Source organism: Phycomyces blakesleeanus (assembly GCF_001638985.1).
Source record: "Phycomyces blakesleeanus NRRL 1555(-) unplaced genomic scaffold PHYBLscaffold_3, whole genome shotgun sequence".
NCBI lineage: Eukaryota > Fungi > Mucoromycota > Mucoromycetes > Mucorales > Phycomycetaceae > Phycomyces > Phycomyces blakesleeanus.
Window position 1 is genome coordinate 1,827,620 of NW_017265136.1, and position 18,184 is coordinate 1,845,803.

At 36.9% G+C, this 18,184-nt stretch overlaps 4 protein-coding genes across 4 annotated transcripts; 1 reads left to right on the forward strand and 3 right to left on the reverse strand.

Annotated features, from left to right (window-relative positions):
* Positions 1 to 241: 241 nt before the first annotated feature.
* Positions 242 to 1,084, reverse strand: PHYBLDRAFT_157624 (hypothetical protein). The gene is made up of 2 exons (XM_018433652.1): positions 883 to 1,084; positions 242 to 758 (listed from the first exon to the last, which is right to left on the reverse strand). The coding sequence occupies exons 1-2, from the start codon at positions 896 to 898 to the stop codon at positions 316 to 318; spliced, it is 459 nt and encodes a 152-aa protein (XP_018296738.1). The 5' UTR covers positions 899 to 1,084; the 3' UTR covers positions 242 to 315.
* Positions 1,085 to 4,585: 3,501 nt separating this feature from the next.
* On the reverse strand, positions 4,586 to 6,078 carry PHYBLDRAFT_122081 (hypothetical protein). The gene is made up of 3 exons (XM_018428849.1): positions 5,937 to 6,078; positions 5,692 to 5,829; positions 4,586 to 5,599 (listed from the first exon to the last, which is right to left on the reverse strand). The coding sequence occupies exons 1-3, from the start codon at positions 6,028 to 6,030 to the stop codon at positions 4,707 to 4,709; spliced, it is 1,125 nt and encodes a 374-aa protein (XP_018296739.1). The 5' UTR covers positions 6,031 to 6,078; the 3' UTR covers positions 4,586 to 4,706.
* Positions 6,079 to 6,633: 555 nt separating this feature from the next.
* On the reverse strand, positions 6,634 to 8,942 carry PHYBLDRAFT_62544 (Zn(2)-C6 fungal-specific transcription factor; the record flags this gene model as incomplete). Its single annotated transcript, XM_018440982.1, has 3 exons — positions 6,634 to 8,366; positions 8,453 to 8,488; positions 8,597 to 8,942. The coding sequence occupies 3 exons, from the start codon at positions 8,940 to 8,942 to the stop codon at positions 6,634 to 6,636; spliced, it is 2,115 nt and encodes a 704-aa protein (XP_018296740.1).
* A 5,254-nt stretch (positions 8,943 to 14,196) lies between these two features.
* Positions 14,197 to 16,078, forward strand: PHYBLDRAFT_157626 (hypothetical protein). Its single transcript, XM_018433653.1, has 7 exons — positions 14,197 to 14,248; positions 14,443 to 14,488; positions 14,654 to 14,762; positions 14,826 to 14,907; positions 14,999 to 15,530; positions 15,676 to 15,795; positions 15,979 to 16,078. Coding segments are annotated over exons 1-7 (921 nt in total). The 5' UTR covers positions 14,197 to 14,246; the 3' UTR covers positions 16,009 to 16,078.
* The last annotated feature ends 2,106 nt before the right edge of the window (positions 16,079 to 18,184 follow it).

Sequence of the window (18,184 nt, forward strand, 5' to 3'; positions counted from 1 at the left end):
TATTTTAATCTATACACGCACATACATATATACATATATACATATACATACATATCTACACATATGAATTTAATCTATTTCAGGTTTCTTTATCTTTTGCTTAACCTTGAAACCCTTGGAAAATATAGCACTTGTATATTTTAAGGGTTCCGGCTCTCTCCCTCCTTCCCCTTGTATATATATATATATGTGTGTGTGTGTGTGTGTACAAATGTAAATTAACCCGATCAATCAAGTATTTACAAAATTTTCATATTATTCTCTTCGTTTATATTGATTTAGATTTGAATTGATAATATACTTTCTTCATCTCTCTCACTTGTATCTAAATTCACCAAAGACAGAGTCACTTGGATAGGCTACTTCATTATCTCCATCCGGTGAATAAACTTCACCCATATTATGTGCACTCTCTTCTAAACGTACGCTTGAAGACCGACTCTCTTCTTCGTCCTCGTCAAACCGGATCAATGAACTGTTTTCAAGGTTATTCTGTTGCTGGGATGTAAATCCGAGCGTCTCGTAAGCCGTGTCAAGCCCAGGTGCACCACCCATACTAATCAAGTATGCGTCTTCGAATGATAATGACGAAGTTTGCATTGGTGAGCGAGCAATTGATCCTGAACTACCGTGGCTGCTACCCATAGCACCTGAGGAAGAAGACAGCCATTTTCCGATTTGAGATGGGCTACTACCAAGAGGTGTTTTAAGGGTAGGGGAAGAAGCAAATGAAGTTTGCATTGCCTTTGAAAGGTTATCTATAGAAATAATAATATGCATACATACATAGATACATATAAATTTCAACCAAAAATAAATAATTGCTTAATAATACAAAAAAGAAAAAAGAAAAAGAAAGCATTAAAGAAAGAAAGAGTTTACCTTGAAGTTCCGCCATTGCATCTTCAAGATTCTCGTCTGTTTTATTGGTGATTCGTGTAGTTGTTTTTCCAACTCGATCAATTCTACTCGAGTATGGCTCTGGTATTTCTCGTCGAACACACACGGGGTTTGTGGCGGGTATGTCGCCACAGCTTAATATGGTATCTAGCTTGCTCGGATCTTGCTGTTCATACGTCTGTAGACTAAATTGACACAAGGTCCACAATGCTGGTTCTTCGGGTGGGCTCATGTAGGTATTTATCTCCGCACTTGAAAGCCACGATGCATGTTTTGCTTTTGTATCTTCTGGAATGTCTTTGGGTGTGGCTAATTTGATTGTCGAAGGATTCGGAGGTGTCGATGCAGGAGTAGATTGAGGAGTAGACGATTTAGACGAGCTCAAGGTTTTGGCTGCCTTGATGTCTTCTGCCAAAACATCGCTGGTCCCCGCAGCATCCGAAGCAGCGACAGCAGCAACAGCAGCATCGAGTGGGAATTTGACTTGATCCCACTCAATACTGCGGTTCACTTGCCATTCAGCCACATCCTCTTCTTTGATCGACAGCTCGAGTTTCTCAATAATGCGCCCCTGCTCTCTGCGTTTGACGACGCTTTTCATGACCCAGCAACGGTGAAGTGTGAGAACACCATTTGGATGGAATGAGTAGAGATCTTGGTATCCTGTCTCATCATGAACCATCTTTGCCGCATCATCCTCAAACGACTCTTCTTCGTCAAACTCAAACAGGCGGTTCTCATTGGCCTTATCTTTCGATGTCCACGTCGGCGGACGTGCAGGTAGAAGGGACCCAATCGGGGACCCTGCGACAGTCGACCCAAAGCTTGACAAGACAGAGCCGATACTAGAGGCCGGATTGCGAAGGGCCATAATGGGTGCCTGAGGGGTATTTGTGGTGTTTAGGGTTTGGCGATGCTGTGGATGCGAGGGAGACGCTTTGCCGGCAAAGCTGCTATTATTAACGAGGTATGGGGTCCGGGTAGTGGACAGAAATGTAGTAATAAGCTTGGCTCGTAATGGTTTTATGGGAGGGGAATAGAGGGGCGAACTAGAGTCGTGCGGGGAAGTCGGTTCGGCAGGCATTGGCCGGCGCTGTTTAATTCTGACTACCGAGCCAAGACACGTAACCTTGGAGTCCTCATGAACAGTTCGTGAATATGGATTCCATGAGTCTCTTGTAGTCTTTACCTGGTGAGGGGTCTGTCGGGAGAGTGGGTGCTGGATTTGATTGTTGACTCTTCCGCTGACGTGACCTGCTATCTCTGGCTTACCACCATACGGGTTGATAGCGTACACATGCGCAGTACCTCTGGCGGTGCTTATCACACACCACATCGAGTCTGCCGAAAACTGGCAGTCCTCTACCTGAGCGTCTGTGTAGCCGCGCGACAGACTATATAAATGAGCGGCATTACCTATGTGGCGTCCACTTGGTAAGATGGAGAATATGTGGAATGTACGGCCTTGTTTTGATGCAGACATCAGTAAGGTGCCTGCACTATTGAAGGTAAGACAAGTAACAGCATGTAAATGAGGTCTAAAGTGAGCCAATATTGTATTTGGCAATGTGCGCGCAGTAGGTGAAGGACGTATATCTCTGATCATAATCTATCAGAAATGTGATTAAAATTCTGGTTATTGTTGCTACATTAATCGTTTTTTTATCACTAGATATATATATATATAATCACTAATGATGATAAGTAATAACATTCAATGATGTTATAAAGTTACCATTCCAGAAGGTGCGGTCTTCTTGGGAACAGTGGGCTTTTCGGTGTCCTGCCTGAGAGGGGGTGATACATTAGGACGCAATGCTTGAAATGGTGCCTGCTCCTGGACTGGTTTTGTCAGATAAGTCGAGAGGGTCTGATAGCCAATCCCACTCAGGGTTTTCATGCCATTAACTACTTCTTTTGCGATGTCCTTGGCAGCCCCCTTGACATCCTTTTCTCCATTGAGAACACCCATGCCCGCACTGCTGATATGAGAGCCCGAACCCATGACCGGATCTGAGTTGCTGACGGCCGTGCTGGTTGCATAGGCCAGGAATCTTGAGCCCAATGTAAATACAGGACCTACAATCGGGTCGTGGTAAACATCCGTCAAGGGGACACACGTTCTACTTGGATCAGTCGAAGATAGTAAGCACAAGGCTGACCGGTTTCGTAATACACATCCCTACAAATCATGATTACTACAATAAGATATAAAGTAAAATAAAGAATATTTTTTATGTATATATAAAGGTGGAATATTGTGCTTACAAGTACAATAGTATCTTGATTACTCTTGATATCAGTCATCTTTATGTGCTCTGCACTTGTGTCTAGTCCAAAGTCCTTCATTTCTTCTATAAGTGCATGAGTCCGTAGAGAATAGAATCTGAGGACAGAAGAAGCATGCGATGAGGTCTCTTGACCAGTTTCCTCCAAAGAGGCCTCCACAGTAGATCTATTGAACATAAAATAAGTTAATCTGAGAAAAATGATAATCTATATATTTAATCTATATATGTATAAACAACAGTGATTTTATTACATGACAGCCAACAATGGTCGTAGTGTACTGTGAGGATCTTCTGTACCAGGACGAGGATTCTCCAGAACATGCACATGGGAAACAGTCCCAAACGTTGATTGATCTCTCACAGAACACATTTCATGCACATTATCTGGATTGGTAAGGTCCCACACCTGGAACCCGTCATGATAGCCGAGTAGTAAGCACGAACGTCTGTTTCGTATACGTATATGTGTGATAAGAATATATTATAATCGATTGGATATCATCTTTTTTTTTTAAAAAAAAAAAGATATATATATTGGTCAATTGCTCTCTTACCTTGACAGACGTTGGTCTGAACCAGGTAAATCGATCTTTTGAAAAGAACTAAAGGTCACTGGTTGATGGCCTTGTAAATCATCCTCTTCTTCGTCTTCTTTAGAGTCATATTGCTGGTGTTGCTGTTGTTGTTGTTGGTGTTGTTGATGTTGTTGTTGTTGTTGTTGCTGTTGCTGTTGTTGCTGTTGCTGCTGATGTTGATAGAGTAGTTGTTGAAGTTGGGGGTCATGCATTGGTTCGAATGTACGCATTGTTGGTTTTCGTTTAGGAAGATTAGAGGAAACATAAGATGAGAAGCGAGAGATGCCGGATGATAATGACTCGAGGGAAGTGGGGTCTCTAAGGAATGTAGATGAATTTCTTGTTTCTCTGTCTAGTTTGTGGCCTATGGTAGAACTCACCTAAGGAACTTTGGCTCCGCTCTGACACCAGGAAATTCCATGGTGGTATCCATTGGCTGCTTGGTTAATATGTTGTAAATAAGGGTGTTTTAAGGAACCTTTGGTATGCGCTTATATTTATATATATATTTATATTTATATTTTATATTTTATATTTATATATGAAGTGTTTGTATGCTGCGGTTATTGTATAGAATTTAATCCCAAAAGTCGGCAAAATTGGTCTGTGTACAGCTTGATGATATCAAAAGAAGCAAAATCTTTGAGATAGAAGAAAGAGGAAAAGCTGTTGCATAATAGCGGAGCCTATGGACTCAAAAGTATAGAGAACAGAAAGAGGGCTTCGGTGACGCATACAAATCACATTACCAGTACAAAAAATTCACACTATAGAAATTAATATTAAGTAACCCCTCTTTTTTTTTCTTTTTTCTTTTTTAATTCCTTCTTTTGGTTTCAAATTTTGGGATTCAATCATATAGAGATAGAAATGTATATTATTATTATTATTATTATTATTATTTTAAAGAAAAATATAATCTCCATTAGACTTAATCCTTTCAGTTGAAGGTATCGTTATTTAGGCCACCTTCGATATCGGCAACAACCATCTCTGTAACCAATTCATCGTAGGTAACCTTGCGTTTCCAACCCATTTTCTTGTGGGCCTTTGTGGGATCACCCAGAAGCAACTCGACCTCGGCTGGGCGGAAATACTTTGGATCGATACGCACACGCACTTTGCCGGTATCAGCATCCTTTCCGATTTCGTTAACTCCATGACCTTCCCAAACGATCTTACGGCCAGTAACTGCGAATGCCTTTTCGATAAACGATCTTACGGTGTGGGTCTCACCAGTAGCAAGAACAAAGTCTTCTGGGGTGTCTTGTTGTAGCATCAACCACATTCCCTCTACATAATCGCGAGCATGTCCCCAATCACGCTTGGCATCAATATTTCCAAGATAAAGGCATTCTTGGCGTCCCAGGTGTATGTCAGCCACAGCACGCGAGATCTTGCGAGTGACAAATGTACGTCCACGACGCGGTGACTCATGGTTAAACAGGATACCATTACAAGCATACATGCCATATGACTCTCGGTAATTGACGACGATCCAATAGCCATACAGTTTAGCCACACCATAAGGAGAACGAGGATAGAATGGGGTGGTTTCTTTCTGAGGGGTTTCAACCACCTTACCGTACAACTCAGATGTCGAGGCTTGATAGAACCGAACGCGGTCGGTCAGTCCACTGGTACGGATAGCATCCAATAGACGCAGAGTGCCAAGAGCGTCCACGTCGCCGGTGTATTCTGACATGTCAAAAGAGACCTTGACGTGTGATTGGGCTGCCAGATTATAGACCTCGGTCGGTTGTACTTGAGAGATTATGTGCACCAGACAAGTGGAATCTGTCATATCACCATAATGAAGAAAGAACTTTACGCCTAGTGGGATATCAAATTCGCTTTTGAGAGTTTTAATACCAATCTTTTGTAAGACCTTGCTTTTTGTTTAAAGAAAAGAAAACCACACTTGCCTTGTTCATGCTGGTCTTTGTAGATGTGCTCGATACGACCAGTATTGAACGAAGACGAACGGCGGATGATACCGTGAACTTCATAACCTTTTTTGAGCAAAAACTCTGTCAAGTAGGACCCATCTTGACCAGTGACGCCTAACATTATATGTCAGTATATTATTTATTTATTTATTTCTTTTTTTTTAAAAAAAAAAAGGTGCGCCTTATTTCAATTGTCCCAATCCTCTCTATGTCTCTTTTACCTGTTACTAAAGCAACCTTACGCGCCTTGTACTCTTCTAGTGACAATGATGATCCACGTAGGATTGTGACAGGAGCAAATACACTTTCAGACATCGATTGATAGGTATATAAAAGTTGTACTTTTATATTTAAAGTAATAGTAAAAAAAAAGGGATATAAAGAGAGAAAGAGAGAGAGAAAGAAAAGAGAAATTAAAAGGAGGATCAAGTTATTATATGCTCTAAATTTTCATTTCTTTTATATATATATTTTTTTGTGTGTACACATTGTGGCACTCATTTTTGCCATTAAGATTATCTTTATTGAGCTTAGCCTAAATCCTCGCCCAAGGTGGATAATGTATGTCAATAAGCCAAAGAAGGATAATTAGTGTTAGTAGAGAATTGTACAGAATTTTACAAGCCATGTAATTCTCTTTTTTCATTTTTGCCTATATACACACTACTCTTTAATATTGAAGCATAAAAGGTTTCAATTACAATGATTGAAAGCAAACATGATAATGAGACTGTGTGTAAATGTGTGTATGTGTTTATAAGATTTGTATATAAATGTATATAGTATATATATACATGTGCGTGGATGTATGTATGTATTTATGTATAGTGGAAGATGTCTATAATTCTCCCTTTTCTTCTTCTTTTCTTTAAAATTGTGTATCAGCATATAATATATATATATATATATATATTCTTCTTAGCATAGTAGTGATCGAATACTCATTCCAACCTTCCCACTAGCATCTGTATTTCCAGATGCCTTATCTGTACCAGCCATCGTCGCTTCTGAACTTGGTATCGATAATGTTCGACGCGTACGTTGGACTGCGGCAGAAGCTGCTGCGTTCAGTGTACTACTCGAAGTTTGCAAAAAATATTGCTGTGTAGGATGTGTAACATTAGGTGCGCCCCGTGGAGAACCTGTCATCCGGGCTGCGATAGGTGCGAATCGATGAGGCATAAGAGCTGGCAGTTGCATTTCCTGACCATTCATAGTATTGGTCATTGGTGCCACATTTACTTTGGGAATATCTGGATGTATGTGTCGGCTTATTATTGTATTGTTATTTGGATTACTTGCGGTGCTTGCTGTGCTTGCGTTACTTTTGTTGCTTGGGTTATGTTGATTGAGTAGATTGGTATTATTAATATTAGAATTTGCATGGGATAGTGTGATTTTCTTTGATGTGAATATTGATGGTGTTGGGGGTGTTGCTGATGATGGTGATATTGATAATGATAATGCTGATAATGACGATGACGATGCTGGTGGTGGTGTTGTTGTTGCTGCTGATGATGCCCAGCTTGACATACTAGATCCAATCATTGGGCTAATTGGTGTCTTTTGTTGAAAGGTAGAGGACAACGGATGGGATGAGAATGGTTTGATCTTGTAACAGTGTTTACGAAATTCGGCAACAATGTAAAGTCTGGTGAGGGTGCCAATAGAATGGAGATTGGCGCCAAAGCCTCCTCCCAAAAAAACAATCACCTCATATAATTCATTATCTCCTGAGCGCTTTTTGATGTGTATTGTATCTGAGAATCGACTGGATCCTATTGCTGGTGTGGCGAGAAGAATAGGATCTGTACGATGAAAGAGATCGGATGTGGTGCGCTCTGTAGGTTGGGTCGGCTGATAATTTGGGTCGGACTGCTTAGCAACATCGACAGCATTGTCCAGAACCAGTCGATGTAGGCATGCTAGACGATCCGAGTCTTTACTCGGCACAAAGTCATACAGTGATCTATGAGCAAGTTCCTGAGGGTAGTATCCCCAAGCCTCGGTCACTTCGTCTGAAATGCGTGCGCAACAGACTTCCATTGACATAAACACAGTGACTGTCTGGTTCTCTTCCTTAATTAGAGGTTCGGCAAATGTATTGGTAAATGATGGCTGAACTTCGATAGGAAGAAATGGCGAGAAGGCCGCAAATGGAGCTGGGGCCAAAATAGGTAATATTGGAGCTGGTTGGGATGACTGGGACGGTTGCTCTGATTGTGAATGCAGTTGTGAGTGTGGTTGTAGTTGTATTTGTATTTGTGGTTGAGATTGAGGTTCAGGTTGTGGTTGCAGTTGTGGTTGGATCGATTGTGATTGTGATGAAGATATAGCTATGGCTGGTCTTATCTTCTTTGGTGTTTGAAATGACTCGAGTGGTTCGTGAATAAATGAAATGGCAGATGTATGACCAGGAATTGGTGTAGCAGGTTCATGTTCATACATGCTTGAAGTGGAATATGTGGCGGAAGTAGCAGAAAATGATGGCATGTGAATTGTACCATACATCACTTCATACTTTCCATTTGGACCCTGAGATTGAGACGACTTGCTGTCTCTAAGTTTTGGCCTTCCTCGCTTTTTGTGTTTAATATCTTGGCAAGTGTCAGTCTTATTAAGCGAGACACATCGTTTACAGGGACGGGATACTGGATATAAGCAAAGAATTTAATACATATATATATATATATATATTGCAATATCCACAGAAACAAACATAAAATTCACGCCTTACCATCACACGCCAAATGGGCCTTCTTACAATTGATACCTGTATTTGAGTGTAAATTCTTCTTTTTCGATAATTATTACATTATATATATTTATATTTATATTATATAAATGAAAACAAAAAAAATAAAGAAGAACAAGGGCTTACAAGCACTTGGTACATGGGATTTGTATCCTCTTTTCGTTGGCATGGTTGGACTCTTTGAAAGATCTTCATGTGAATGAGGTGTGTGAGGAGTTTCTGGGTTTGTGGCCACTTCGAAATTCATAGGAAGAAAAGAAAAAGGAGAGGGTTCGCTGGAATGAGGAGGGGATGAGGGGAATATTGCAGCAGCAAGATCAACTGCAGATGCATCAAAGGTTTGTTCCGTAATATTGGATGGTGGTGATGATGATGGTTGTTGGTCTGTGAAATTAAAAAAGTCTTGGGAAAATGGTGATTGCAATGGAATAGGATCTGGCTGGATGAAAGACGAGCCGTAATAAAGTTCCATAGTTTGTAGATAAATAAATAAATAAATAAATATAAAGAGTTTGTTTGTGTGTGTGTATATGTATATATTATGACAAGGATAAATAAAGAAAAAGATAAAATGAATATAAAATATATAATAGAGAAATAGATATACACTTCTTTAACAACTTTTCTTGCACTTAATTATTAAAGAAGTCAGGTTGCAAAAATAATGATAAAAAATAATAGTAATAGTAATAGTGATAATAATTTTTTTTTGGTATCCAAGGAAAAAAAAATGAGGTTGTTGGGTGGGGAAAGGTAAATGCGGGGAAACATTATCACTTGACTTTAGCAGCTGATTTGAATATTATAATATATATAATATATATATATACAAACCATACAATTATCATTACCATGGAAACCCACTTTTATGTATTATCAATCTATTGCCATGGCATTATACACGCATATACACATATATATAGACATATGTATGCTGTCATGAGAATATAATGGTAAAGTTTGTCATGAAAATGTGTAAATATTTATATAAATACCTTTGGGAAATATATACAAACGCCTGTGTATTTATATTTTAAATTTAAATCTAAATTTTACTCATTGACCCTATTACAAGTGTAACATGAATATAGAATAAAAGAGTATCTTCCGAACTTAACGAACCCTTATTTTTCCGATTCGCCCATTTGGCCTTTTTCTTTCTTTCTTTCTTGTTTTGTTGAACTGTGTGAAGTTGGGGTATGTATCATCACTCCAAGGAGAATATCCTATGTTTCTGTATCGTGGTTACCAGTGATCGGTACTAAAAAAAAGTTTATCTTTTTTTCTTCCTTTTCTTTCTTTTTGAGCTGCTAATATCAATATATGTTGGAAAGAATATAATAATGTGAAATTTCTTGAGTTTCGAATAAGTGGATCAAGTAATACAGGTGATTTTTGGTTGTCGAGGGTCTTCTTTCTTTTTTCTTTGGAAAAAAGAAAACTTTTGTATTTATTGATTTAAGCGCAGTTGTGACAGAGATTTTCAATAAACAATATAAATAAAATAGAGTATTCAGTGCGGAACTGACATTTTAGAATACACAACGTATACAATATACTAAGCAGGTACGTTCTCATTAAAAGAGTGTTGTGGCAAGGGAAAGAAATATTCTGTGTATATATATATACTTACTCTAGCCCGGTAAAAAGAAGAAGCTCCACATAAAGTCCGGTCTAAAAGAGAGTTTATGAATTCCCATAGCCCAAAGAAAAAGAATAGGGAATATTAAATAACGTTGGTTCTTTATTTATTTTTTATATTTATAATGGCTAAATTACATATTTCAATTATCACACCCAAAAGGTAGTACTTTGACAAGTAACTTTTCTTTAAAGATGTATATAAAAAAAAGAGAAGAAAAAGAAGAAGAAGAAGAAAGGTTTACTTAAGTGTATTGATAATTGATTATATAAATTTATTCTTTTTTTGTTGTTGTTGTTGTTGCAAAAATTTGGTCACAAACATATTGATGCTGTATTCAATAATCTCTTTTTTTTCTTTCCCTTCCTTTTCCTTTTACCTTGTCCTACTATCGTACACTATCATCGATTGGTTTATTGACTGTTTTATCTAAGCCAAGAATAACTCTCAACACATCATCCCCCACAAAATAGAATATACACAAATCCAGGGTTCTCGGTAAATATTCATAAATCCTGAGTACATTTTTCAAGCATTTGTAAATAAACTTTCGTCTATACAGATGATTTATATTTACTCAAAATAAATATTACACGCCATTTGATTGTTATTCCAGAAAGTAAATCTATTAAATTTTATTTGACCAGAAGAATGATATGAGTTTGCTTTTCAAAGTTGTTTCATCAGCTCATAATAATCTATCAATATTTGATATATTCTTTTTAGGACTTAGTTCACACTAACTTTTCTATCACGTATCAAACCTATATACCTATGCATACAAAAGAACAAAATTGGAGTTATAGATTCTTTACATGTCATTATCTTGAAAGACAGGTTGAAAGAACAGCTTTGAACCACTGATGTCTTACGCCAATATTCTTACAAGACATCATATGAAAATGATTTATGTTGTTCGCTAGCGTACGCGGCTAAATATCAGGTTAATTCAACCAGATATAATTTGATAAAAAAAATCGCTTTAGTAGTTTATTAAACTCCAGATAAGTATATTAGCCAATCACTTGGTTAACTGGTACAAAATTAGAAATATAAGTAAGCGGAAATTGATTTAACTCCACAAAAACTCAAGGAGGTAAAGCAACAAAACGGGTCTGGCTTACACCTCTAAAACCACTCATAAAACCACCTCTAGAATACCACCTTTTTATGTTGTAGTGTATATTATCTTCTCGGACCAAGACACAATTAGTCTACGTTGAATAAGGGTCTGTTAGACCTCAGAGAGAGAAAAACCAGTAATAGCCAATCCTTCAGAGCAAATAAAGTCTAGGGCTAGCTGTTATTTAGCTTTTGTATACATTAAAGTTGGGAAAATGCATCTTAGTGTCTAGCACTTCAACATAAAAAGGTGGTATTCTAAAGGTGGTTTTATGAGTGGTTTTAGAGGTGTAAGCCAGACCCGTTTTGTTGCTTTACCTCCTTTTTCTCTCCTTGAGTTTTTGTGGAGTTAAATCAATTTCCGCTTACTGGTATTTCTAACATTTTATTACTGTAATTTAGGCACTCACAAAGAAGCTGATTGTTTAGAAAAGCTCTAATCGATCAACCACTCTATGAGTACTTTATATAAAGATGATATTTATCATAAAGATGCACTTTAGCTTCAGTAAGTATGGTGTTTTCCAACGTACGCGGACAGATATCCGGTTAATTTAACCAAATAATTACCCTGCGTCATATGTAAACCCAAGCTTTACTCAGCTTCTGTACTGTATTTTATTTTTTTATTAAAATACCCTGTCGATATTTATATTTTAGTGGTGTTTTGTCTTACATCTTCTACAAAAAAATTAGTTTTATATATCGTTCAGTATACCTATTTGTGTAAGCAAAGTCTTTATTTTAGAAAACTTGTCAATTATTTGATATTAACGTGATATTTAACGGCGTACGCTGGTAAACAAAATAAATCGATTTAATATGGTGTATCCAAAGTCCCTATTGATCATGCGCCATTTGTATACCATCAATCTCATCACCACAGCCAATTTCCTGCTTTCCCGTCTACATGCTGAATAAGATACTGATCAACAGCTTTTCCCTATCTAGATATCTTCCAATTTCACATTTTATTTTATTTTACTTTACACTTTAAGAAAACACACACACATACATATATACATACATAAAGCATTTAGATAATAGAAAAATCACAGACAGCCTAGGTGTCTCTTAAACCTTATTGGACAAGAGACCTACCAATAAGTCAGAGCTCTTCTCCTACAAACAAACGATGTTTGTGTATCTGTCATAAAGTAAGATTTTACTATCTAGATTTACCCAGAAGCGTTTCAGTAATTGCAGCAAAAAATATGTGATTTGTACAGATATACACATAGCTATTAGTAAAATGAACCTGAATTCACACTTGACAATTATCAATTGTATTTTTGCCAGCACAGGCAGAAAAAAAATCTCCTCTAATTTATATATGGAAGCAGTACATCTAACCTTTTTTTTTTAAAAAAAAAAGTAAAAACAAAAACTTACCAATACACTTAAAACCAAAAGATGATTTCCTCTCTCCTTTCAAAGTCGTTAAATATTGTAAAAAATGACAAAACCTCAAACCTAAAAAAGAGTCTAGAAGTGCAAGAGTTTATTTCAACTACCCGGCTTCAATAAGAGAACCATATAATCACAAAGAATACTTGTAGAGAAAAAAACTCTAAATTTGACATTATAAAATGTTGGATGTCCTGAACATACACTATGATAAAAGAAAAGGCCGATCTTACCATGGTGCACTTACTACAGATATACTTATATATTCAAAAAGAGACAGAAAGAGAGGTGATGATTATACATATAATTGACATTATACTTTTACTTTTACTTTAAAGAATATGCTTACTCATTATTAAATGCATATTGAATGCATCTGCTCTTTTGCTTGGCTGTTTTATTAGTGATTGTTTTCCAAGACTCTTCTAGATATTCTTTTCTTCTTCTTTTTCTTTTTAACCTACATATTGGTAGAACCTTTCTTTCTTTCTTTCTTTGTCTAAAACACAGGAGGCATATGTGTTAAACATTACAAGAGCCAAGAATAATGTTCCCCCCTTCTCTCACACCCCTTCTTTTACATTTCTTTATATATTATTATCTTTTCTGTTCTGCCCGACGGCAGTATAGTTCATCTGTGAGATAACAAAAAGGACAAGGGGTCTTAAAGGGGAGAGGAGAGGAGAGGAAGGAGAGGAAGGGGGGGAAGCTTGAGGGGAGTGAAAAATATTGTAATAGGATGGCCTTGATTTTGAATACTAATAGTAATAATAAGAGCAATAATAAGAACAAGACCAAGACATAAAAGTGTCTCCGATGATTGTGTCATATTCCGTGTAAGATTTCCGTTGCGTGCAAGGTAATTACGATAATAATTATGGCCAATAAATCTTTATGACAAGTTTCATTGAAGAAACATACTTGTTTGTTGTAGTAGTAAGAGTAAGAGTAGTATTGGTACTAGTAGTAGTATCACTAATAATTGCTGCTCTTATGGTTGGCATGGAAACATATATACTATTATTAATAATAAACAAGTTATTATATGTATGTATAAAGAAGGTCGATGGCCAAACAAGATGAATGTGTGGGAAAACACTATGATAAATTGTAAACCTTACATAATTTCCCAGCCTTCCCCACTAACTGGGTTTTTCCTGCCAAGGTGAAACAAAAAAAATAGAGAGAAAAATAAAAAGAAAGATAAAGTTTGTATTGTCTAAATAAAACAGAATGGCACAGAGTTATTTACAGATTGAGTACTCAGGGTAATTCAAGGAAGTGACAATAGGCTTAATGAGATGATATTTTATTCCTAATTAAAAACACACACACATATATATATATACCCACACATTTTGGATATCGTTCTCTGTATCATATGAAAAAATCCAGTACATTATACATTACAAATGCATACAGAGAAAGAGAAAGAAAGTTAAAGTGAATGACAGACTAGGCATTGCGTGACTTGTAAAAGTCAGCATTGAAAAAACACAAGATGCCAAAAAGGTTAAAATTTCAGACAGCATAAAAGAATATTGGATTTTTTTTTGTAAAGCAAAAAAAAAGCACAAAAAATAAAAACAGATCCCACATTCAATAATGTAAAGTATTTGAATCGTCTTTATCATAGTCTTGCACCACAATACACTACATTACACTATGCTATGCTACACTAATGCTGTGTGAGATCAGACGTGTATTTTTATATATACTCATGTGTGTTTGTGCGCGTTTATATATATATATATATATATATATGTATATGTATGTACTTTGTGTGTTAATGTTGTTTTAGGGGTCGTCACTGTCAACTTGTTATGGGTCCTGCTGGTAGTGGCAAGGTAAATTGGACTTTATTTTTTTTTGAAAATAAATAAAGAAGAATAAGAATAAGAAAAAAAAAGTAAAAGATCTAGTCTTTACCTTTGGCATTATCTTCAATCTTTCCATTCTCATGTACTAAATAATTAGTGTTTATCTTTGTTGGCTTGTTTGTTTCTACACAGTCCACGTACTGTGCCACAATGATGACACATTGCCAAGCAGCTGGTCGTAAAGTTCATCTTGTTAACTTGGATCCTGCAGCAGAACATTTTGAATATGAACCTACAATTGGTAATTCAATAACACCAACAATATATATATATATATATACTAAACTCTTTTTATGATGTGCAGACATTCGCGAACTGATTACTCTTGAGGATGTCATGGAGGAATTGGATTATGGACCGAATGGTGGTCTGATCTACTGCCTTGAGTGAGTTGATTACAAATCCCAACTATAGCTTAAACAAGCAAATAATAATAGTAATAATAATTAACTAATTAACTAATTGATTATAAAATAGGTTCTTGTTGAATAATATTGAGTGGCTCGAAGAAGAGATCGGAAGTTATGATGATGATTACCTGATTATCGATTGTCCTGGTCAGATCGAACTCTACACACATTTTCCTATCATGCGTCGACTCTGTGAGCAATTGGGTCGTTGGAATATGGCAATCTGTGGTGTGTACTGTCTCGAATCCCAGTTTATTGAGGACAAGAGCAAATACTTTTCTGGTGTATTGAGTGCGATGAGTGCTATGGTGAATTTGGAAATTTCACACATCAATGTGATGACCAAGATGGATTTGGTCCAGGGGGACTATGGAAATCGAGCTGCAGATGAAGATATTGAGGGAGAGACCGAGAGTGAGAAGAAGAAGAGACAGCGTAAAAAGAGGGCCCAGATGGAGCGTGTGATGGTTGAGCGAGAGATGGACCGCTATCTTGAGCCAGACCCGTTGCTGATCGCAGAAGAGGCAGGCGCATTGGAAGAAAAACCGAGTGCATGGACTTTGAAATTCCAAGCGTTAAATCAGGCAATTGTACAACTGGTAAGATATGCATTCACTCATTTATATATACATAAAGGGAATTCAATCTGTTGGCAGTAGTAGTAGTAGTAGTAGTAGTAGTAGTTAGTCTGTAATTGTAATTGTAATTGTAATTGTAATTGGGATGATTAAACTTCTTTTTTAGATCGATGACTACAGTATGGTCAGCTTTATTCCCTTGAATATCACTGATGAAGAATCTGTGGAATATGTGCTTTCGAGTGTGGACCATGCGATGCAGTACGGAGAAGATTTAGAGCCAAAGGTAATTTAATGGGTGTTTCTACACTAACCTTTTTATTTTTATTTATTATAAAATATTATAAAATATTAACTTTTTTTCTTCTTTCTTTATCTCTATTTATATATTATATTATATTATATTATATTATATTTGTCTGTGTGTGTGTGTATTATTTATTAATTTCCTTGTGCTTCGATGACGCAGGAACCTGATGACAAGGTTGAATATGACTAGTCCTAAAGAATTGTAGTAATAATTTTATTCATGTACAATAAATAAATAAGTAAATAAATAAGGGAGGACTAATAGCTGAAGAGATAAATGCCGAGCCGGTTTATTGCTGTAAGGGAATTGGATATTTGGTTCAAAAGGAGGGAGGCACAAATAATTACTTATTTTGTGGATAGAAGAGAGAGAGAAAACAAGCAAATGTACAAGAGAAGGAGGAAATGGAAATGGAAATGGAAGAGGAGTAAGTAAGAAGAAGAATAAGGGAGAAAGGTAAATAGCTAGGTAACTAGGTAGCTAGCTAGGTAGGTAGGTAAGTAAGTAGGTAAGTAAGTAAGTAAGTAAGTAGGTAGGAAGGCAAAATGAGACACATAGAGACACAGTGCCCGATAGACAAAGAGAAACAAAGAGAGAAAGAGAGAGAGAGGAGGGGGTGAGGTGGGGTGAGGTGGGGTGGTTGGTTAAAGGAGTATAATTGTACTGACATGTTATGTATTTTTAGGCGGAGAAGTTTGGGATTTCCTCACACTTGGGTGTTACCTGCTTTTTTTTTCCTTCTTTTGATATGTTCTTTTTTGACCTGGTTTTTTTTATTTTATTTGTTTACCCACCTTAATTCCATTTAATGCATCTCTTCTCTCTTTCCACTACTTTGTAACAAAACACTCTAACTACCAATTTACATATATATATATATATCATATACATATGTATATCTATATATCTATATGTATAATATATATATATGTATAATATATAACCTATTATTTATTGACCATTACTGATATTTGATATCAGTGATACGTATTCTATACATTTTCTTCTATTTAATATAACATATATCGTTATCTATTCATTATTCTCAAAAGCATACGCCTGATTGTTATTGTTATTTATTGTTATTTATTGTTATTCCTATTCTTATTCTTATCATTCTTTTGTACCCAAGCTGTGAATGACTTTATTAGAGAGTACGCTCTGTCAGCAAAAAGGAGACAAAGTAGACAGACCAATTCAATCAAACACCAAAAACGAAAATGAAGAAGCGGAAGTAAAACCAATCGCAAAACTAAACGTAATCGCAAACGCAGTCGTAAATGCAAACGTAAACATAGACGTAAACGCAAATGCAGACGCAAATGCAGACGCAAACGCAAACGCAAACGCAAACGCAAACGCAAACGCAAACGCAAACGCAAACGCAAACGCAAACGTAGAAGATGACGACGTTGTATTATCAAATTTATTGACCAAGCTCAAAGTGGACCAGGCAAGTTGCTCTTGAATATATAATTCTATACAATTTCTATGGGTAAAATAAAAAAAGAAGAAAGAAAAAAGGGGGAGGGTCATTCAATGGCTTGGACTAGATTAGGAAGTGTGGGTTATTTTTAAAACATCCTCTTAGCCTTTCACTTGTTTATATATACATATATTGTACAATCTCTTTAATCAAATACAAGGCACAAACAAAGACAGTGAGAAAAGAATCTCCTTTAATGATTGTCCTTCTCCTTATACCTATATATTGTTATTATTATTATCATTACATTACACTATATTATATTATATTATATTTAATCCGATTCGATTGAATTTGGTTGGATTGAATTGTATTTAGTTGGATTTGGCTGGATTGAATTGTGGTATTTATATAAAAACGTGTGTATGTTACATATATTCTTGTAGTCTCCACAAGCATTGTGGGCCTATCCGCAGTCCCAGCCAGTTCTTGGACCTGATTGGGTTGATCCATACACAAATGCCTACTATACGCAACAATATCACCATCAGCAATACCTCCACTTACAATACTTACAGTCTCAATCATGGCAGCAGCAATCATCCCAGTCACAACGCATATACGCACAGCCATCAAACCACCAGCGTGCACGGCCACGCAACAACCACACAAGTACGGGCTCAATTAGCACCGTCGGCCATTGCGGCCGAGATGGCCCGGTCCATCGGTTGTCATCCTCAACCCCCCTTCCGTCCCTGTCGACCACCTCATCCTCGTCCACTTCGACCGCCCGTCACAGCAAAGACGGTCCCCCGCCCACCCAGACAAGGCGTCCGTCCGCACCCAAAAGGAGAAACGCTCCATCAAACTTTTCTTCCTCTTCTTCTCTCCCAATGGATTCTCCAAGACGTTCTTCTGTGCTCTCAGAGCCGGCCTCGA